Here is a 23,387-nt window from a genome sequence, read left to right as displayed (position 1 = left end):
TTTCCATGACAAGAACTTGTAGTTACAAAACGCAACTGCACAATTTCACTGTTCAATGAATTTTAAAAAGCTTTTTTTTCCCTCTCACGTCTCTTTCTAAAGCTTAAGAAAATTCATAACTGGAAATGTACTGATGGATGACGGGATACGTAGTCTTGTACAGTTCTCTAATGTATTTAAATGTAGGTCTGTATGAACTACATTTCCCGGAGTACAACGTAAAAATGTGCCTGCCCACAATGCGGAAGAGTTGCCGGTTACAGTACATCTTAAAATAGTTGTACATTTATCTATGTATGCAGTCATTTTAAACATTTTTGTTTTATTGACAGATTCACTATATGTGCCTAACTGATGATTTCTGTACTGCAGTGACTGAATCTCATTTTGAGCTATCTAGGGACCGTTTATCGCAAAACACCTGAGGTGTGTTTCTTTACTTGTAGGGAAAAATATCCGTATTTGCACCAGCTCACAGGTGACTTATACACAGGAATTAGGTCGGGTCTGCAGTCATTCTGAGCTACTGAAATAATACCATCCCTGCTTCCTTTTAGGTTTTGCCTTCCACGCAAATCAAAGACAGAATAAGTCGTTGGTGTGTGATTTAATTTGTATTTAATTAGCGTTTATCATTGCTAAAAAATAATAATAAAAGAAGACGCGCTAGTGGTTCAGAAAATCCCTGGACATTGAGTTTAGCTTTAAAATGGATTACCAGCATATAGCAAATGCCGTGGCCGACAGCCTCGTCGCGTACTCCAAGGACGAGTCGGGATGGAAAGCCTGCAAGAAAACGGTAGGTTTACAACGTGCAATTAAGGATTTATTCACCTGTAAAATGGAAGATTTAATAGTCATGCAGCTGAAACGATCTGGGGAGCTATAGTAGTGATTAGGGATATAATAATAGTGAGGCCAATACTAATGTTAGAAGAACCGGGTGCCATTAAGTGCCTTTAAATCTCAAGTCCACTGTCGGCTATGTACGTGAGCTTTTCCTACATTTTAATTATCACGCACGAATAGTAAGGGACACTCTGACGTTTCGCCACCCGCATGTCGCCGGGTGTAACAGGTGTTATTTCTCTGCCTGCTGTGCTGTCACATTAGGGTCCCCCTGACATGCGCTTGTGCGGCTTCTTCATCCTCAGGACGCGGTTACCGTCTACTGGCGCCCGTCAGCCGAGTTCCCCGGCAATTTGTGAGTATTTCTTCGCACGAATGTCCCTAATGATTTTCCATTTTGACCTCGCCTTAAAAATGACATCACCCTGTAATGTATTAAAGATCATTCTTTACCTGAACTAAATGTCGTTTGTAAGGAATTCATAGATGTCAGCTGTTGGAAAAAAATGAGTGTATTATTCGATTACGTAAGTGTATTCTGTTGTTAACCTCGTTGAGGACACACGATTATTCTCTTCTGTGCTGTTTTTTTATGCTGCCTTAAAGTGTCTCTGATTTCATGTCACCAGATACAAAGGCGATGGGGTTATCAGTGCGAGCCCCGAGAGGGTGTGGGACTGTTTAAAGCCGCTACCGGACGGGCTGCGAGTGAAATGGGACGAGAACGTCAAGAAGTTTGAGCTGATTGAAACGGTGAACGACGTGAGTATGCGATCATGCAGTCTGGGCTCCCAGAGTATCGTAACACATGCAGTACTACGCAAAAGTCTGAGGCAGCCAAATAAAATGTTTACTGCTATTTATCGGGGTATATTTGCTCAAAAACACGATGTAACATTATAATACAGGCAAATGAACAGGTGACACGATAAAAATAATTGCACAGTGTCTCCTAGGATGGCTAGAAGAGCAACATGGTATACTTGTAGTGGAATGCTGCACATGGGTATATTGGATGGGTACTGCATGCACTGAATTCTAGCAGAGGTTTTGAAATGGCCAAGCTAACATACTTTGACATACATAATACCATAGTTCTACACCAGGGATGATCAAATGGCAGATTCCTTTCCAAATCCAGACCAAACCGTTATTGAGTTGTGGGAAGGATCCCCCAGTAAAGTCTACTCCGGAAAACGGCAGTGGACTTTGGCTTGGTGTCGTGGATGGAATTTGGACCTCGGGGACAAATAATTGAGTAACCTGTTCTACACCAACATGAAGATTATTTAAACAATTTTCTTTCATTGCTTAAAACTTTTGCACTGCGTTGTATGTTATGTTTATATTCATTTGCTTTCTGAAGCTTTTATCCAGACAAACTTGATATTGCTAATTTATAAGCCTACAAAATGATATTCTTTTGTATAGAACACGGTGTTTTTGTTTCCACATGCTGGTGTGTTTGCCCCCTACGCCCAGACCGTGTCTGTGTGTCGTACCGTCACCCCCTCGGCCGCCATGGGCATCATCGCACCTCGAGACTTTGTGGATGTGGTTCTAGTAAAGCGCTATGAAGACGGCAGGATTACGTCCAACGGTTCGTAATATGTACACATAACAATGAACAGTGAATTTCTGTGTTATTGCTGCTTTCTCCCAGCAGTGTTTGTACATGTGACCTGTTCTGTTCTGCAGCTACCCATGTAGATCACTGCGATTGTCCCCCGCAGTCTGGGTTTGTTAGAGGGTTTAACCACCCCTGTGGCTGCTTCTGTGTTCCCGTCCCTGGGTAAGTCATGGGAGAGACTCTGTAAATACTACTGTATTTCACATGGAAATACCTAGATGTCATTGTGCATCTACTATAGTGGACACAAGAGGGCAGTAGATAACTATACATTGTATGCAGAAAGGACAGAATAATGTTATAACAATAAGGCAGTAATAATAATTTTACAGGTAACTGTTAAAGGCCTTGAAAAGGAATTTTAATTAAAATATATATGTTTTCTTCTTTTGAAAATCTGTGTGATAAAGTGCCTGCTTGAGTCTTTAGATTCTGCTCACTATAGCTTCATGGATCTGCTTTTTTTGTCCCCAGGGAGCCAAATAAGACTCAGCTGCTGAGCTTCTTCCAGACAGACCTGGGGGGCTACCTGCCCCGCTCAGTCGTCGACTCCTTCTTCCCCTCCAGCATGGCTCAGTTTTACAGCAACCTCACCAAAGCTGTTAAATCCCTGAAAGATTTTTGATGGTTGCCTTTCCGGGGGCTGTGAGTGAAATCTGATGTGGTCCATTCCTTCTCTACTGGGTTGTGCCACCATTCATATCCGTTACAGTTTTGTAAAACCTCATCAGTGATGCTGTGTCGCCGACAAAACATATTCCCAGATTCCAGCGGTGGGCAGGCTTCTGCTAATCTGCTAACCACTAATTAGCGAGGCTAACTTTTTAGTTAGTTGATTAGCATTTCCGATAACTTAGAAAACCGTTAGTGGACCAATTATCTTCCGCAAAATTTAGTTGCCCTTACTGTAAATCCGCTAACATTTTTTTCACAGGTAAAGTGAATGAAGTTTAACAGTCAAAAACATTTGCAAACCGTAAAATCATACATATTTGCTCCTGTCTCTGCAACAGTGTTATACTGCATTATATATATATATCACATTCCATGCTGCTGGCACGTCCATTTAAACTGGGTTATACTGCACTATATATATATCACATTCCATGCTGCTGGCACGTCCATTTAAACTGGGTTATACTGCACTATATATATATCACATTCCATGCTGCTGGCACGTCCATTTAAACTGGGTTATACTGCACTATATATATATCACATTCCATGCTGCTGGCACGTCCATTAAACTGGGTTATACTGCACTATATATATATCACATTCCATGCTGCTGGCACGTCCATTTAAACTGGGTTATACTGCACTATATATATATCACATTCCATGCTGCTGGCACGTCCATTTAAACTGGGTTATACTGCACTATATATATATCACATTCCATGCTGCTGGCACGTCCATTTAAACTGGGTTATACTGCACTATATATATATCACATTCCATGCTGCTGGCACGTCCATTTAAACTGGGTTATACTGCACTATATATATATCACATTCCATGCTGCTGGCACGTCCATTTAAACTGGGTTATACTGCACTATATATATATCACATTCCATGCTGCTGGCACGTCCATTTAAACTGGGTTATACTGCACTATATATATATCACATTCCATGCTGCTGGCACGTCCATTTAAACTGGGTTATACTGCACTATATATATATCACATTCCATGCTGCTGGCACGTCCATTAAACTGGGTTATACTGCACTATATATATATCACATTCCATGCTGCTGGCACGTCCATTTAAACTGGGTTATACTGCACTATATATATATCACATTCCATGCTGCTGGCACGTCCATTTAAACTGGGTTATACTGCACTATATATATATCACATTCCATGCTGCTGGCACGTCCATTTAAACTGGGTTATACTGCACTATATATATATCACATTCCATGCTGCTGGCACGTCCATTTAAACTGGGTTATACTGCACTATATATATATCACATTCCATGCTGCTGGCACGTCCATTTAAACTGGGTTATACTGCACTATATATATATCACATTCCATGCTGCTGGCACGTCCATTTAAACTGGGTTATACTGCACTATATATATATCACATTCCATGCTGCTGGCACGTCCATTTAAACTGGGTTATACTGCACTATATATATATCACATTCCATGCTGCTGGCACGTCCATTTAAACTGGGTTATACTGCATTATATATATATATCACATTCCATGCTGCTGGCACGTCCATTTAAACTGGGTTATACTGCACTATATATATATCACATTCCATGCTGCTGGCACGTCCATTTAAACTGGGTTATACTGCACTATATATATATCACATTCCATGCTGCTGGCACGTCCATTTAAACTGGGTTATACTGCACTATATATATATCACATTCCATGCTGCTGGCACGTCCATTAAACTGGGTTATACTGCACTATATATATATCACATTCCATGCTGCTGGCACGTCCATTTAAACTGGGTTATACTGCACTATATATATATCACATTCCATGCTGCTGGCACGTCCATTTAAACTGGGTTATACTGCACTATATATATATCACATTCCATGCTGCTGGCACGTCCATTTAAACTGGGTTATACTGAACTAAGCAGAGAACGGGGGCCTGTATCATGAAGCTGGTTTTCCTGCTTAGCCGGATAACTTGTCAGATTTAAGGTACCCTAGTTTAAATTGACTTTATTGTCGTTCACTTTACATTTAGCTCAGACTGTCATAAATTTGGCAAGTTGTCCGGCTTCTTGATACAGAAATCCGACTGTATTTTCCGGACTCTGATTGACACAGTTGTAATTCAGTAAAGACCCGAGACACTCCTTCTGGGTACAGGGTGCCATCTTTATAGGTGCCATCTTTATAGTCCCCAGGCGGCTTCACTGAGGGCAAGAAGTCAGTATGAGCCAGTTGTGAAATAGGGCTTCGCCAACAAAAACGCTTATATTTCACAAACGGAATATCATAGAAAGAAAACTTCAATGCACATTTATTTCAGGGACTCTATAGAATCTAACGATACCCAATTGAGTAAGTCCTAAATATCCCCTAGTAATCACTCTAGTTTGAAAGGTGGGACTTAAGTGTTAAACAGGTTAAATTTTTAGCTATCTAAGTATGTTTTAAGGGCTTCAGAGCCAAAAACCAAACTGATAATAAATTCAAATAATAAAAGTTAGCGGTTAGTGGTTATTGTTAGCTTCCGGTAATTTTTTTTAGCAGCTTATCGGTTAATCGTCATTGAATTAGTTAGCGAATTAGCGGTTATCAAAGCTTTTCGTTTAGCTGTGCCCCCCATTGCCAGATTCTCATGCAGCACCTCTACAGTAGCTCAAGATAGCTCTTTTAAAACCTGCAAATATGTAGAGATGGTTAAATGACTGAAGGTAATTAGTTTGGCCTCTGACTTTCTAACATTCACGGGCATTTCACTAACATGTCTGCAGCATTTCTAACACACCTACCATCCTGTCTACTGTTGTTGTTTCTTTAATTGTAGCTGTTTATTACTGTCTTGCGTGTAGTACATGTATATTAAGAAGGGCTTATCAGTGAACTGCAGATGTGTAGGTGTTAAAAATTTTTATTTTTGTGTGTTGTACTTTCCTATGTGACTAGAATGTGGGAATTTCATAGCTCATGAAGTGTGATGTCATGATGTTTGCATTGCATGTGCTTGGTTATCAAATTTGTGTGCTGAACCTGCTTGATCCAGTGAGTTAACCTATACAGCTTTGGTGCGGAGGGGGAAGACCTCCTTTACATCATATGGAGTTGGGGAAATCAGGGACCTTCATGGTGGCCAGCTTACTCTGTGTGTGATTACTTTTGTCTGTAAACATTACTGTTATGGTAATGAATGCACCCAGTTCTTACATGCTAGATCTATTTTAATGATGGAACACTCTTTTGTGTCTTTTCCAAATTTAATGTATACAGTTTTATTCTTTATAGGGCTGCATGATATTACATCACAATATAGCAGCCCTATTTAGACTGATGATGTGGACATCAGTCAACCAAATATGGTCTGTTTCCTCCAGGGGATGTTTCTGGTTCAGTAAGTACTGTATTGAATTTTTTTTATCTGTGTAAGTCGAAAATCTAATTTTTTCTCTTTGTCCTTGAGTGTCGTCCCTTTCCTGTCCACTCTTGTGTAGTCTGGAAAAACACTGATCTTCCTAACCCAGAGGGTCATGTAATTAGGCTATTTATTATTGTGTGATGCAGGTGTGTTGATTTTATTGTGTAGGGTGTAGATTTCTGTGTATGTAATCAAAGTGCTGCTCTGGAAATGATCACCTTAATGAATGCTACTGACTGGCAGGGAGGATAAATGCTGAAAATGGGACTTTGTGCCATTGTACACATTCAACTTGTTCTACATTCCACCAGCATCCTTATTAAAATGATTGGGGTCTATGTCCTACCTTGTGTTTCAGTGAAAACCTTTCCAGTTGATAATAAACATATAGTCGCAAACCCAGATTTTTAATAACATGCGCTTATACCTCACACAACATTTGTGAAATATGGAAAATTGCACATTTTGTTTATGCTAAACAAAGACCATACTTGGTTTTTAAATAACTGATATCCGGCCTTCTCCTGTATAACGCTATGTGGGAATCGATGTGCAGAGGATGGCCGCTGAGATCGCGGGTGGGTGCGATGGTGACATTACTTCAAGGTGGTAGAGCTCCATGGTACTTGAAAGCTGCCTTTTCCCACAATACATCTCATCTTTCACTCTGTATGGAAAAACCTGTACGTTTCCTGACAGTCATCTTAAACTTTGTTTCACTGAGGCATTTGTTCTGACTGTTTTCTCACTATCTTTGGTTAAATGCATTTTTTTGCAGTACATTGTGAAAACAGCATAAACCCAGAACAGACGGCTGTTATTTTCTACTGACGAGCTCAGGTATCCCCACTTAAGTTCATGACTGACGTTCCTGAGCTGTTCCTCTGGTCTGCTGTTGGATGCAGGCTCGACTTCCATGGTAACGGTTCTCCTGCTCTGTACAGCACGGGCTGTGTTGTCGATCCAGAGGTGGCTTCCTCATCGCGTGCAGCTGTTACATTCTTCATCTTAACGGTGGCGTTTCCAAGGCCCATTTGGTCTCATGTGTGCGGCCCGAGTTCCGCAGCCTCAGCAGCTCAGGTCCAGAGACGATCTCGATCTGTTCTGCTCTGAAGTGTCACGTGTAAGAACACCTGCTCAGTCACAGAACCTCAGACACATAGTGATCTCATGCGCACTCTGAGGAGCAACCAGACAGCTTGGGGCCTGGTTCTAGAATTACTGTACTCGATTGTAGTGAAACCCTTTCGAGAAGAGGTAAGAGCATAACAGGTGTTTTTTTTGTATCAATGTTCCTCGCTCTTTAGCTTTGTTCTATAATCAGAAACAAGCAGCTTTACCTTCACAGGACCTGTTCCCCCCTTGTCCATGCAGGGATCCTTTGCCTCTGCTGTTCTCCAGATCTGTGGCAGGAGAGTCTGCATATCAGGAACAGAAGTAGAATTAGACTCTGGTGGCCTCCAGAACTGTGCCCCCCCCCCCCCCCCCCGCATCCCCTTTGCAGCCCATAAATCATAACTGAGGGGTTTAGAGTGAAGAACATCTCTCTGTACCTGAGGTGAGGCACTCCGTGAGGTCAGCAGAGCCACGGGTCGTTCCTCCTGCTGCCCGCTGCTTACGCACCACGACCACGACGGCTGGGGCAGACTCCCTGACCTCCTGTAGGCTGGCGGTGGGGTCCCCATGTGCTGAGCCTCTCAGCCACTGGCCATTAATGGACAGCACCTCATCCCCCCTCTCTATGGTCACCTGCTCTTCCCAGAGAGGAACAATGTGGCCCATGGGATATAAAGCTTCATTTCCATGTCCAATTCCATGGTTTTATATTTAAAGGTTCCTGAAATAATATTTAACTACCAATTTTGATCTGGGTTATTATTTCTTTTTTCTTATTCTGTAATAATCAACAAAAACATCTGCTTTGTCTATCTATCCACCTACATGTAAGCGCTTGTTCAGCAGAGGGTGGTGGTGAGTTTGGAGCCTAACCTAGGAAGCACAGAGCAGACAGTAGGGCATCTCTGTCAATCACAGGACACACACACACACACGTTAGGTGTGTGTTTGGGGCACCAGTTCACAGCCATGTTTTTGGACTGGTTACCAGAGAGCGTACAAACGTGCAGACCCACGAGGTGGATGTCGGGTGCGAGGCAGTAGTACCATCCAAGTTTACATTGTGTGTAATATATATATAATAAACAGGAAGTCCCGTTCAATCTGGATTATTGTCTAAGAGCATCCAGTAAGGGTGTGTGTGGTGACGCACCATCGGTTTGGTTGACGTTAATGCGGTTTAACTCACAGCGGTTGCTCTGTTCTTGTGCTTTGTCCCCCTAGCTGGGCCCAGATCAGTTCCATCCTCTTTGGGTAGAACAATAATGTGAATGTCTTCAAACAGCTGTGCAGGGGGGGGGGATGCAGAATAAGGCAGTATTTCACTCACACTCCCCGAAAGTGTTGCAGGATAAAAATCAGCCATCAGTTCAAATGTGTGTGAAGATGTTTCTATTTTTCTCCAGTAATCTACAGTGCATCTACAGTGCACATCTACAGTGCACATCTACAGTGCACTTGGGGAATAGTTCTGTTAAAAAATAACGTCTGATGGATGGGCCGGGGTCTGCACCATCAGGTCTACACTAATGCTTGGCAGGTGTGTGTCTCACTGTCACCTCTGGGGGTTAATCACGTGCTATTTGTCAGGGTGACACATAAATCAAGGCAAGCCAGGTGCATCGGGTGGGGCTGGGGGGAAAGGTCCACAGATGTGAACTGCAGCCACAAGCCAAGGGCTCAGCTCCTTAGTGAGGGGAGATATCCCTCAACCACAGCAGCAACCAGAACGTAAGCAAACAGCAGATAAGCAGTGCACTGTTCTGGGATCAGGGCTCGGGTCAGTCAGCTGTGGCTCCTTTTTTGAAAGCTCTTAATAGCACCGGCCAAGCTTGTGTTGCAGTATCCAGTTGTTCGGCAGGATGTCTTACTTTTTAGATTTTCTTGTCCACAACTGTTAGTATTCCTTGAAAAGCAGTGGTAGGACATGATTGATGCCCTAGATGGTGCAGGTGCATGAGATAAACAGCATGCAGTCGACGGGCTGCGGAGGTGCCACAGGGTTACCTTGCAGGTTTCTCTGTCTAGGGAACGCTTGGCTTCTCGGGTCATTCTCTCCCTCCCGTGGCTCAGAAGTGCTAAGATGGCACTTTGGGCTCGGCTGGGATTCTGTAGCCCAGTTCCCTGGAGGTCTCCTGCCCTGCCGAGTTCATCCCTAAGGTCTGCCAGGCTGGACAACAGCACATCACTGGGCTTGCTTTAGAGGAACCAGGCAGGGATTCCATGTAAATCTGTTGCTAAATCTGCCGTTTTTGGAGGAAGGTCGAGCTCTCCTAGGATGGTAACTGCTAAACGCCAACTGGCTACAGCTCTTTATTAGATCTGCCAAATGCTGTCGCTTCTATTTAAAGCCTTACTTTTTATTGCAGTACCAGTATACGAGAGACTTGTGACAGTAATGCTGTTGCTAAATCATTCAAGCGCTCTAGGGCACGGAAGTGGACAAGGGCGTTATATATTAAAATGAATCTCAGTGACTTGCAATCGTTTATTAGGGCTGACAAATTAGTGCAGTTTGCCTGTCACCAGTGAATAATCTACTGAATTACTCAATACTGAACTGTGTATGGGAAGTCTTCTCTCCTGCTACTTACCTCACAGAGAATCCCTGTATGTTGCTAATCTGGAGGGTCACTTCAGCCTTAGACAAAGGAGTCCCTGTAGGGGGCGCGTGGCGATGCCTGAAGCACGCATTGGGCTCCACCGGCCCAGCCTGCAGTGAGTTGAGTAGGGAGTGCGCCACCTGCTGGCTGAAGGAGAGGACCCGGTTCAGGCTCTCCTTATTACATGTGCTGTGGCCTGCCCGGGGGGGTTTGTCCTTTAGTGGTAGTGATGTGGAAGGCCGCAGCTCCCTCCTGGGAATCTCAGCTGGATCTGTAACACCATGGCCTTTCTGTCTTATAAACAGATTTCGAGCTGTTGATGTATCTCGTGTGCATGATGTAACGTTCTTGGCAAAATCTGGGGGAGAGCGTTGCGTCCTCCTGCTCTGACTACCCCAAGGGCTCTGAGGAATCCAGACTGGCTTTGGTGGCACTGGTGGGCCTTTCTTTCCATTAGGAAACTCCTCAGGCATTTTGTGGAGGGCGTTGACAGCGGTGGAGTGAATGCCCACGGCCGGGTTGGGGTCAGAGGGTAAAGGAGCACAACATGGGGCCTCAGTGGAAGCATGCCCACATTCTGCACCCGAGCCAGCAGAGCCTCCCTGACCATCAGGGCCGTCACACAGATTGTCCTGCTCCAGGACCAGCGCTACGCGAACCTGCCTCGTCAGGGCTGACCTCCTGTCCTGGCAGCAGACGAGGCTGGGAGCTTCAGCGCCTGAAACGGAAAACAAAGTCGAGCTTCATGATGCTCCAGATGTGAAAACATGTGAGTCACGATTTTCCATTATTTTTGTTTTTAAAGCAAACTCTCAGCAGTCCAGCCTATAGCTCAGCCTTTTTTTTTTTTAATGCAATGAGCTGCAGATGAATGACCATCAAAGGAATGAAATTTACTTTAAATTTAGATTCAGATGAAATGGAAAGAAATGCAGATAATCCAGATTCCAGTTAGATTTCAGATTTAAAGAATTTCATTTCTCACGCCCATACCTGGTGTAATGTCCCCTTGGTTTAAAAGTTGCTTTGAAGGTGCTGTTGGAAGGCATATGTGCGCCATGCAGGAATGCCTGCCTTCTGCTTCCTGGGACACAAAAAGAGAGGCGGATCTCAGCGGGTGCAGCTACGAACCCTCATGTAAATCCAGGCCAGTATTCCCAGGACCTCTTAAAGGCACGTGCACTGTGATCAGAAGTTAATTGAATCGATTGAATATTTTTATTGTCATTGCATATGTGCAACGGAATTGGATGACAAAAGAAAAGCACCGAGCCGCTGCGTCTACATGCCGTCATACCTGCTGGATAGAGTGAGTAGCAGGCCTGCTTCCTGCCTTAGCGGGAACCATGTCTCTGCACTCTCCAGTCTCACTCACACAGTTGTCACTAGGCTTCTCTTTTAGTCTGTTGTGCCTGAGCCGAGTATTAAAGTCATCATCTGCACAGTCTCCCTCAGCTTCATGCGCCTTGTGTTCAGGCTCTCTCTGCGCTTGGGTGCTGAGTTGCTGACGTTTGCAGATGTTTATGGCTCCTTCAGCTCCCCGGTTGACGTTGATGTGGTTGTAGCCGCTGTCGCCAAAAGGTTCATAGCTTCCGGATTCATCTTTGAAGGATTGCTGGCTGTAAGTGTGGCTTTTAAAGCTTTGGTGGCTGTTGGTCTTCATGTCACTGTAGGCATGGTTGTAAGAGCTGTCGCTGAAGGAACGCTGGCTGAGGATGTGGCTGTTGCAGCAGTGGTTGTAGGTCCCGTCACAGGCAGACTGGGTAGTCTCCCTGGCACAGCAGTGGTCACTGGTGCTGTCGCTACATGTCTTATCATTGGACATGCTGTCAGTGCAGGGGTGGTTGTTGTGGGTGCAGTATGAATGATGCTCATGCACGCTGTCATTGTGGAAGCAGTGGTTGTAAGCGCTGTCACTGCTGGAGCGGGTCATGACCCGCTGGGTCCGTGAGTTTAGCTGGCAGAAAGTCCTCTCCTCGCAGCGCTCACACATCTGCTTCCTCTGGAAGGACGAATCCAACCTTCTCAGACCTGTTACCAAACACAGGAATGCCTGCAAATTATTCTGCTGTATATCTGAAAGACCAAGTCACGGCTAATAACCTTCAGTTCCAAATAATACACCGAACTTAACCTTTCTGCGTATTGGGAATCCTATAATATATGTTTGAAAGAGCTTAAGGATAATTCATATGTAATTGAAATTCTTAGTAATCGTCTGCTGGTATTTGGTTTTAGCAATGGATGTCACAATAGCAAGCTTTGGTAGCGCTGTCAATGAATGCCATGTGTATAAGAATCCATAAACACATTCATAACACATTGTAATGCATTCATAAAGCATTATAAACATGCCTACAAATATGCATAAAATGGCATAACACATTATAGCCATGTCTATAATGCTTTCTGAATGTTTTATGAAGCTCATCTATAATGCACTGTAGATACCTATTAATAATGCAGTACAAAGCATCCTTAACTTCTATACCAACCATTATAATGCATCATGAAGGTATCTGTATTGCATTATAGATGAGTACATTATAGCTGACAGCTTCACTGGAGATTATAATCAGCACTCATGACTGTCAATAGAAGATGCTGTTATGCTGTATTGATGCTTATATTGACCATTCTAATGCATTATGAAGGTTTCTAGTGCATTATAGATGATAACTTTAAGTAAAATTTTACCCTGGCTTCTCCTGAGCAGTTTTCCCATCTGAGCGGCAGAGAACACTGACATTGGATCTGCTTATATCAGGAGACCGACGGATCACTGGCATGCCGTCAGGGTGATCCCTACCTTCCATGCTCCATGGGCTGCTGTCTTTCTTCAGTTCGCTGCTCTCTATGGCTTGAGTTATAGCCTCATTTAGCTGCTGCTCAGAGACCTTGAGACAGACGAGGCATCTAAGTCTGTTAGAGGGCTTCACTACCACTGTACAGAAAGTCATTGAGTGGGTGAGGAGCTGCGAGCAAGTGGTCTATGTGAACATACGTTTGGGTCCGGGTGACGACTGATAATGATCTGTACGGGTCCTGGGTTGCACTGACTCAGGACACTGTAGACTTCATTCAGCGTCAGGTTGTGGACCACGGTATCGTTGATCTCAGTGACCTCATCACCAAACCTGAGATACACAGTAGTTTAAATATTAAGTAGAGCAATGCTTGCCAACCAGTCCATTGTGATCGACAGGTCGATTGGCAAGACATTTCCAGCCGATTGCAACACGACTTCTAGTCCCCCTTAGGGAACCGTCATGACTCGTCTTTCTCAAGATTATTTTCTTTGTAAAAGTGGCTCAAACTGTAAAACAGGATGGAGGCCGCTGGTCTAGAGGTTTAATGATTGACAGAGAGGTTATGCAGTTGTGTGTTTAGTGAGATATCTACCCAATATTTGTTGATTCATTAGCTATGAAGCTATGAAAATCTGAGATGTATTAATTTGTAGGGACGTTAAAGAAACTAGGGGCTGGTAGCTGGCCATGCAACAAATATATGGGTGGTGGAACTAGATAACGGGAACATGGCTGTTTCTGTGTAGCTAACAGATGAAGGACCATGGTTTTAGAGAGCTGCTGAACAGACAGTATTGCAGGAGCAGTGATAAGGGCCTGACCTGAGCCGGCCATCCATGTGGGCCACCGAGCCTGGGGACAGGGTGTGGATGTAGATGGCAGGGCAGCCCTCATGAGAAGGCACGCAGCAAAGGCCGATGCCTAGGCCCACTCCGGCCTCTGCAGACACACAGACGGGTCTCAAGCATGCCGCTAATGCTACAAAGCTTCGCGAGAAACTCACAAATGATGCAAATGAAGGTATGAAAGACGGGATGTCTCAATGTTCTGTATCGGTGGGCCCGTCCCAGCCTGACCTCTCTGCAGAGTGATCTCGATCATGACACGGTCCTTGGGCTTGGTCGGGCTGGTTTGGTCGGCAGAGAACCCGTAGTCGCCCAGGTCCACACTCCCCCTGCTAATGCTAGTGCCAGAGCTGAGAGAACGGGAGCGACACAGCTTGGAGGCCTGGGCTCGGCTCAGCAGCGCCCCCTGGCGCAGGCTGGTCCGTACCACAAGGGTCAGCAGGCCCTTTTTTATTTGCTGTAGACATAAAGAGACAAACTTGACAGCCCACCCCTGACAGTGTGATGACCATAGTGCCAAAGCAATCTCATGATCAGCTGATTTTGGCATCTTACTTTCTTACGAGTCACACAGAATCAAACGAGAACAAAACCTGTGGTCAGTGTCTGCCATCTATCTGGTAGCCTGGAGCAGTTTTTGTGGTTAAGGGCCTTGCCTAAGGGGCCAACTGTGATGTGATTACTCTGCCAGCTATGGGATTTGAACCAGCGACCTTTAAGACACCGGTATAGATTCCTAACCTACAGAGCTGCATGTCATGCACTTTTAATCACTTACAAAGCTAAACCATTTCTTATTGGCTCCCGCTTAAGGCCACGATTCAGTAAATACCAGTCAATGACTGCTGTGTATCATAATTCCATCACTGGTTTCTGAAATATTGCCTCTCCCATCACAAACAGTGGTGTCTTTAAGTCATTAGCTGCTTGTTTGAATGCCTGAGATTAATTGGAAACAGTCCCCACTGAACATGCGTTAATTCAAATTAATTCAAATTAGGCATAACATAGTTGAAGCCATAGAGGAGACTTTGTAAACTTACTTTGAACTGCTTCAAGGCACCTTCGTGAGTCAGGCCATGCAGGGACTCTCCATTCAGTTCCAGGATCTCGTCTCCTAAGTGACAGAGAAGGCGTGAGGGATCATTAAGTGACACGGTATCAGGAAAGGAAGCAGCTGAGCAAAAACTCCCCACCTTCCTGTAGCCGACCGTCGGAGGCTGCAGCTCCTCCAGCGTAGATGGTCTTAACATAGATTCCCATTGGTCCATTGCGACTGTCTCTTCCACCTACGATGCTGAAGCCCAGTCCCTGGGAGCAGAAGAGCAATGGCACGTGAAGGCCCCCATGTGGCATCTCCTGCACTGTTTTTCACCCCAAACAGCATTCTTACCTTCCCCTGACCCTTCATCAGGACGATGCTGCAGATCACATAGGCCTGCATGCTGCTGCTGCAGTGGGGCAGGAGGGCTGAGCTTAGGGAGCGCAGTGGTCTGGGGCTGTCCTGCTGGGACAGGAAGCCTTAGTCAGACATGTACGACATACTGAATGTGGTGTCTCAAGAACAGGTCCGATCCAGTCAACTTATAAATCAAATACACGTGTTAGAAGCATTGCTTGGTCTAGCAGTGTTTCCCAACTCGGTCCTCTGGAACATACAGATGGTCCACATTTTTGATCCGTACCAGCTGTGGGTTCCCAAGGACCGGATTAGGAAGCACTGGTCTATAGGTTAAACTAGATATGAAATTTTAACATATTTAAACTCTGTACTACCGTTTTAAGTTTTCCTTCTGCCCCTTCAAGAAAAGCCACTCTTCTCACATGTGACACCTGCGATGGGGCTAATGAATTTTGTACTTCACCTGCTGTATTCCTCTGGGAAGGTCCAGCTGCTGAGAGAGACACTTCCTGTTTCCGTAGAAGCCAGTATTGCCATGGTTATGAAGGCAGTAGACCTCTGGTCTCATCACGATATGGCTATGAAAGTCTTCAGCACAGTAGGACTCGATATCTGACAGCAACAGATAATCTGGATGTTCTGCAGTCGAAACCATAGCTTTATAAATAGGACTTGATCTGCTGAACCATAGCAGGTGTAGTCATGCATGCAAGCCCACCTTCACAGGGACACAAATGGCTGTTTTACCCTGGTCACTGTGTAGTGGCTCACCAGTGGGACTGGATCTAGTCCTTTTGCAGGAAGAAGAGTTCTCAGCACGCTCTTCTGGCACTTTCCAGTGTGCTCCATTCTGACTATTCACATCAACACTTGGTTTCTTGAAGACAGACGTCAGCACAGAGACCAGCTGTTGTAGTAAGCATTCAAAAAAGGACAAGATAATGAAAGGATGAATGGTGACTTTGAGGATAATCTAGTGCTTGGGATGGGTGGCATAAAGTGGGAGTGGAGAATTAGTTCCACCCGCTGAATGAGCAGCTTTTCACCTGAAAGCAGCATATGCAATATATACAATATATACTGAGAATAATTGGTAAGGAATACATTTTGCTTATTGATATGTTTGTGGAATTTATAGAGCAGTGTTTCTCAATCCAGTCCTTGTTTTTGTTCCCTCCCAACTCCCAGGCAATTGGGAGAGAGCAAAAATATGGACCGTCTGTGGGTCCCAGAGGACTGCTTTGAAAAACACTGGTGTAGAGGATTTGGGGGATTGTAAAGCTTATCATGATTTTATGGTATATTATCAGAGTGAACTGGTATTTGAATTCTTGGTGACCTTGAGTAGTCTGCTCTGAATTACCAAGTTTTTTTTTTTTTTTTGTTTTTTGTCTCCTTAACGACTGTCCCTCCTCCTCAAGCAGCCAGAACCAGAGCCAATAGCTAAGACATCGAAACGAATTAATCCTCAAACTGCCACTGCAGCAACAGCTCCAAATAACTTTTGGAACATAGTTAAAAGTATAAGGGAAATTGATCTAGACTAGTCACCCATACAGGCTGCCTTTCCCGCAAGATTCATTTCTATATCAGAAGTTCTGCAGATGTTGGTTTGGCTGACATGTTGTGATGTCACCCTGCCAAATCTTTCAGCATGCAGGAATGTGGGGCTCGACCAATCAGATCGGCCTGCACTCGCTGTCATGGCAGGGACAGGGCTGTGAGCTGAGGACACGGAACACTCCGCTGCCTCGTGTATAGACGGGGCGTGGTTCTTCGCGTCTCTCTCGCTCCCATGAGGGGAAGCGAGGATAAGCATAGCAGCGTTCTGCTGAGAATTGGAGTAAGGGTCTCTAGTAGCTATTCACGTAGGAAGAGACTGAATGTGTGAGCAACTTTTTATGGAGACTCAGTGTCATGTTAGCATAGTACTTTGCCGGTGAATTTGTATTACTGTCTGTTCAGAAGTAGAACAACTTTGCTCGTTGATTCTGTTAAGATGGATGTAACAGGTGGACAGGTCGGTCAATGCCTTACCTCACCGAAGGTCTCCTGAGGTGTAGTCCGTGAGCTTGAGCATGCCAGGGGTTTGTCTTCCGAAAAGCCATCGGCAGGCTGTCTGCTGAGTAGGAGTGGTTTGTTATCTGTGAAGATAACTATCCATGGATACCCAAAAACACAGATGAACGGGACAAACACTGCCGTGGTTTCCAGTGACAGGCAAACATCAGTTGTTTCTGCAAGGCCCAGGTGCATTGACCAGGCTTGGCCTCAGTGTAAGCGTGTGTGAGAAACAGCCGTCTGTCAGGTGACCACTGTTGTTCCCACTGATTGGTTCAGTGGGATTGGTCACTGATTGGTCACTTTTTACCATTTGCAGAGGAAACAGCCTGACAGGCCCTTACCTGCGTGCAGCTCCACCGCTGCTCCTTTGGCAAGCAGGTGACCTTGTGTCCTTGGAGTGGACCATGCCTTCTGAACGATCTCCTCCAGCTGCCATGCACATTTTCCAGAAGCTGCTCTCCTGGTTGAACAAACACATCCATGTGATTTTCAAGGGCCTCTTTATGAATTAAGACTTTACGGTATATGGTCACTGTATTTGAGACAGTCCATGCTAACGGATGTAGTGTTATATCCTATATATTCCTTATTGTCCTAAAATGTGAGTTTATGAACTGTTTTTTGTGAATGAGTTGCATCATCCTGGATTAAAACCCTAATCAGGGTCTTGACTTCTCAGAAAGGCTAGTTCTTATTCACTCAGTTGATTTATTGCTTTACTAAAATCATTCTTTCTGCATTGAAATTGGGCAAAATGACTTCACTCAGTGCAGAACTGGGTTCAGCTGTATTTCCAAATTACAATCTTTGTTATATTTTGACAGTTTTTCCCCATTCTCTGGCTGGCTGACTGCAAGTGGCCTTTCAAAGCATTTCTAAGCTAACACATCATGCTTCGGACACGCCGCCTCAGTTGGCTGTTGAGTGGCCAGAGGCATTGGGGGGGTGCTCTGCGATGACATCACTCGAATGCTGCAGGAGTCTTGCAGCTTTACTCGCTCGCCAGGGCTTGGAACAGAAGGCCTTTTGTGTGGGTCAGGTGGGCAGTGAAACGCGTTAGCATTACTGCAGGCGTCCCAACATAGGCGCAATTGCTTCAAACCTCTGTGAAGAAACATTTGTCTTCACGATATTTCTTAAAGTTAAAGTAGTTTAAAAATGAATGCCTTGTGTTGTGATCAAGTCAGGTTTACCTGATCTCTCGGTCTTATAAAGCTTGAATTTTGTGCTGAGATTTTTCAGTGCACTTCTGGTTCTTTTCTGTGTTCTGTCTTTGAACACTTTGTTGGGGGAGACAAACACATTTTCATGTTGCTGACAAATGGCTGAAAGAGCTTGGAGGCCCGGTATGTGTGAGGCTACCTGGAGAAGCTAAAGGGCGTTACCTGGCAAGACGCCCGACATTCCTGGGGGACAGGATCTGATGCTATTTGGTCAGCTTTAGGCGAAGCTTAAGTCATGCAAATTAATTATATAGCGCAGTTGTAAGATTGTGTTAAGCGTGTGAAACATTTGGGTAAATACTGTCCTATGTTGCTATACTGCAGGGTTCCCTGATGCTGGTCCTGCCACACACCTGCTAAATCTGGCAATTAGCTGGTTAGCCGAATAAAGTGTGTTTGAGCAGAGAAATCTGCAGACAGTGGTGCAGACTGACCCTCCGGGACCGGAATCGGGGAACCCTGCTGTGGTGGCATCCCATCCAGGACGCTGCCCTGCCTTGTGCCCTGAGCTTCCTCTGATGGGCTCCAGGCTCACATAAGCCGTGATGGACGGATGGACAGACTATTTTTGTTGCATGTGAAATTAGATTGAATAAGATTCTATGATTGTAGATTAATTTCCTACAGAAAAAAAAACATGGTTTTGTTTTTAGGTTCAGTAAATGCAGACATAAACCATATTAAATCCTTTTTGTATTATTTAAGTAGATGCGCTAGTGAGGTAGTCTACAGCCTTCCAGAAGTAAAATGAGCTCTGCATGTTCACGATTACCTGAAGAAATACTTTAATCTGCTATTGGGTGTAGCCACGAATGCAGGCTCTCAATGACAGAGACAGAGGGACCTTCCCATCATGGACCTAATGACCTGTATCACCTTTATGGAAAACCTCCTCCTTAGGCTGCCCTTTTGCTGCCCTGGGGCCCCGTGCCGCTGAGGGAATTCCGTATGGGCCACCTCTTCTGTACAGGAAAGGTTTTCCTCGGGGGACGTCCAGTGGCCGGTAGGCTTTTCATCCTGGTTGGAGCCGTCATCGCTGGGCACGGTCTTACACAGGATCAGAGACCTGGATATGAGGGCCAGCTTCTTCGATCTCTGGCTTCCCCTCAGCTCTACACCCCGGGCTGTCATGCCGTTCGCTTTCCCCTGCCGCCTGTCGCACCTCCGCATTTCCATGGTGGGTGGTTCCGAACCGACCTGCCCGGCTTGTGAAATGGGACACTCTGTTGAGGTGACAAACATCAATTTGGTCTCCTATATCGGAAACTCTCTGCCAGACTCTTGGCTAGACAGAAGATCTTTTCACTCCCTGAGACAAAGAGTCTATCACAACATGATTCAAGTTTAACTCTCATCTCAGGGATTACCCACACGGCCCGAAGTTAACCTTCCAGGCCCGACCTCCCCCCAGTATGACTTTGGACTGTACAGTGAATCATGTGACCACAGTTACCACAGTGATCCAGAGATATTTCTGAATGACTCTGATGTATTATGGGTAGTGACCTAAGCAGCCCAGCCATATTTGCCAGTCAAGCCACACACACAGTTCTCACAGACTGTGACTTCACGTCCACCATTGGAAGTTCCTTGAAGTCACTATAGATTTATGATATGTAACACTGAAAAGAGAACATAGTTAACCAGTAAGTACAGTAAGATAGTGTAACTGTCCAAGAGAAAAATACCAGTCAGATTATGATGGTGTGTGACCATTTCTGGAGTTTCCATATGGAATCTCAGTGTTCCGCCATTAGGTCAAGTGAATGTCTCTGCCTAATACAGTCTCATTTGAATTTCTCTTCAGTCATGTACATATTAGCGCAGATAGGAGTTAAATATAAAAATATTCTAAGTTGTTACATTGTCTCAATCACCCAGTTTGCTCAGCGGAGCTTTGACTTGCTTGGCCTTTCAGTCTCATTTGAGCTTCTTGGTTTGTTTCAGTAGGACCTGACGAAGACAAGCCTCACCCACAAGTTCCTATTTCCACACTGGGAGATCCCTCATGTCAGACAGCACTCGGGCCATATCCCTAGCCCTGTGCTCAGGCACGATGGTCTTCCAGATGCAGTAACGTTCATGGCTGATTCAGTCTGACTCCAGGTCATAGTCACAGTACAAGCGTAAGCCAAGGCGTTTCAGCAGTGGGGCTTTTCTCTGACTGACAGCGACCCCACCCTGGTGCAAAAGCCGGATGTGTAAAGACTAGCCAATACACAGAAGAAGTTTGATATACTAGCTGATCTGCCATCCCTCAAAATGCAGGTTACACTAACACTGTCCCGCAGGTTACACTAACACTGTCCCGCAGGTTACACTAACACTGTCCCGCAGGTTACACTAACACTGTCCCGCAGGTAACAGTAACACTGTCCCACAGGTAACAGTAACACTGTCCCATAGGGCACTTGAGGGATAGTATCCACCAAGTAAATACCGTACATGTATATTTATTTGTACGAATGAGACGAAATGCAGACCACGTGTGCAAATGGCGTTGATTAGCGAGTTTGAGCAGGAAAGCCCAGGCACCCGTTTCCATCTGGAGCTCAGTGCAGGAGCGTGGGAGACGCTGGCCAGATGCTCTCATCGACTGGGGGCCTTAATAACTTAATGGCTGAGTTTACGCACCAGCACACAGGAGCCGTCTGCGGTGGTGCCCTTTCTCTAATGTGACGCGGTGGTAGCCCCCGCGCTGGGTAAATACTCGCTTACTCAGCTTCTGACCCCCGAAGCATCTGGCTGGTGTGCCCTGCCCCCCCCCCCCCCTGCTCTCCCCCCATCAGCGGCACTGGGATGGATAGATGAGCAGTCAGTACCTGTCAGTCAGACCTGCGTCTAAAAGCATAGACCAGGCTGCAGAAATATTGGCGTCCCAGCAGGCCACAGAAATGCAGTTTTGTTTGAGATTCTGGTGGGGGTTGTCAGCTACGAAACGACAATGCTTAGCCTTTAGGTATCTTTTAGGAGCAGATGTTCCTGGCTAAAGTAAGCCAGACTCTTCTGAAGCACAAGTTTTATGTTCTGAACCAATTCCAGTTATGTTCCTTTCTTGAGGGGACAAATGCTGAGTTAGCCCCAGAAACATTCAACCTTTTAATGAAATGGCAAGGCTGCCCTTTGTATGCCGGAGTCCACGCTTGTTTTATTGAACCGGTCATCCCCTTTGCTGGCAGATGTCTGTGTTGCGGATGAAGGGCATATCTGATGCCTGTCTCAGCACGATTAGCGCTCACTGGTCAGCGGGTTAATCTAATACTTCTATTAGAGATGTGGAGGAAGGATATGTCTTTGATGTAATTTCAAAACAGAAGGACATCCGCCATTTCTGGTCGATTATTGAATTGATTATGAAAACTAATCTGATAATCAAGTACTGTTTGTTGTACTGTACAGACATGAACTTAGTCATAGGTGGTACAACAGGTTAGACCCTGATTCTTTAGGTGAAGTACCACCTTGTTTGCTATAGTAATATGTCAAATTTACATTTATTCCCAGCCTTTTCTAGCAGTATCTAAAAAGCAAGTGATACAACATACCGCACATGTAGAAATTCATAGCAAGATGTTTCAGGATAAATGAGTTCCTTTTACATGGTTCAAGTACCTCAAAGTGTAAATGCTAAACAGGTTTATGTTACTAAGTTAACCCTAACCCTAACCCTAACCCTTTCTGTTGAAAGAAAAAACACACCCACTGTCTGCCCTCCAGCAGAGAATGCACACCGCATCAGCCACCCTCTGTATCCCATCTGTGAGGCAATGAAATGTGACAGTAAAGGACTGGGAAGGTGAGATGGGCCGCTGTGAAAGTGAGAGGCTGCGGGAATGCAGCAATCTCACTGCTCCATCCCCCCGTCCCCGTCTCCGTCCCCGTCACCTGGCACAGAGAGACAGCCCGGCCGTAACACACCTCTCCGTGTGTACACTGGCTCCCGAGGGCTGTGAGCGAATCCACTGGCAGGATCAGTGTGACGTCCTCCCTCCCCTCTCCCGCTAAAGTCCACACGGCTTCATCTAGCAAACATTTATGTCTGGAAAACCGATGAGAGGCTCCTCTCTAAATAACGGCATCGTCTCCTCTGTGACTATGGACTATAAATTTAGCACAGCTGCGATGCATTGTTTGTCACTGGAATTAAAACACCCAAGACCAAGCATCTCGTAAGACTGCGAGACGCGTGTGTGCTTGTTTGTAAACACACTCGTCCCGGTGAGTGGCAGGTCGCTGCGGTCCAGCTCTGAGCGGGTGCCTGCGTTTGAGTGAGAGTAACTGCGTAGTGTCATGTAGAAGCCATTTGCCCTGCACTAGAAGCTTGGCAGTGAAAGGACAGACGCAGGCGTTCGGAGAGACGGCGTTATGTAACACACCCGGCCATCAGAGCACAACATTTTCTCAAATCACTCACCAGTGTTGACCATCCTTTCTGTGTGACGCCGCCGCGAGGGGCTCCGGGGGGACTCTCCCAGTCCCTGTCATCTTCGGCATTCTCTGAACGAGGATTTTAGGTACAGAACGGACATTAGGGGTCTCAGTGAGCTTTTCTAGCTCAGCCGATCGTCTGGACCGCAAGCCAGAACACGAGGATGATTTAGGCTGGGTTCGCCTAACTCCCATCCGCCCACTGGACCCCACCCCCAGGCTCAGGCAGCTGGGAACACAGAGGACGTTTCATACCAGACTGAAGTCTTTTCCTGTTCTAGGGGAAAAAAACGCGCACAATTCCTT

General features: G+C 45.4%; 2 protein-coding genes across 12 annotated transcripts; one reads left to right on the top strand and one right to left on the bottom strand.

Moving 5' to 3' along the window:
* Positions 1-235: 235 nt before the first annotated feature.
* stard5 (StAR related lipid transfer domain containing 5) lies at positions 236-3,683 on the top strand. The gene is made up of 6 exons (XM_023843080.2): positions 236-799; positions 1,155-1,204; positions 1,479-1,611; positions 2,332-2,449; positions 2,548-2,641; positions 2,954-3,683. Exons 1-6 carry the CDS (start codon positions 710-712, stop codon positions 3,102-3,104), a joined length of 636 nt encoding a protein of 211 aa, XP_023698848.1. The 5' UTR covers positions 236-709; the 3' UTR covers positions 3,105-3,683.
* Positions 3,684-6,976: 3,293 nt separating this feature from the next.
* LOC111859919 (pro-interleukin-16-like) lies at positions 6,977-23,343 on the bottom strand. Of its 11 annotated transcripts, none has more exons than XM_023843065.2 (22): positions 23,068-23,343; positions 19,521-19,876; positions 17,772-17,890; positions 17,404-17,488; positions 16,138-16,273; positions 15,830-16,005; positions 15,358-15,471; positions 15,161-15,275; positions 15,008-15,081; positions 14,196-14,421; positions 13,941-14,058; positions 13,314-13,446; positions 13,119-13,206; positions 11,607-12,340; positions 11,303-11,393; positions 10,301-11,027; positions 9,714-9,876; positions 8,896-8,991; positions 8,532-8,579; positions 8,144-8,339; positions 7,931-8,008; positions 6,977-7,699 (listed from the first exon to the last, which is right to left on the bottom strand). In XM_023843065.2, exons 1-22 carry the CDS (start codon positions 23,078-23,080, stop codon positions 7,659-7,661), a joined length of 3,927 nt encoding a protein of 1,308 aa, XP_023698833.2. In that variant the 5' UTR covers positions 23,081-23,343; the 3' UTR covers positions 6,977-7,658. The 11 variants fall into 11 exon arrangements, with proteins under 11 accessions (XP_023698833.2, XP_023698834.2, XP_023698838.2 ...); XM_023843066.2 differs by having other exon boundaries at positions 15,358-15,468; XM_023843070.2 differs by having other exon boundaries at positions 15,830-15,978.
* Between the last annotated feature and the right edge of the window lie 44 nt (positions 23,344-23,387).

This window comes from Paramormyrops kingsleyae, chromosome 13 (assembly GCF_048594095.1).
Source record: "Paramormyrops kingsleyae isolate MSU_618 chromosome 13, PKINGS_0.4, whole genome shotgun sequence".
Taxonomy (NCBI): domain Eukaryota; kingdom Metazoa; phylum Chordata; class Actinopteri; order Osteoglossiformes; family Mormyridae; genus Paramormyrops; species Paramormyrops kingsleyae.
Note: the sequence above shows the minus strand (reverse complement) of the source record. Positions and strands in the feature narration are given on the sequence as shown.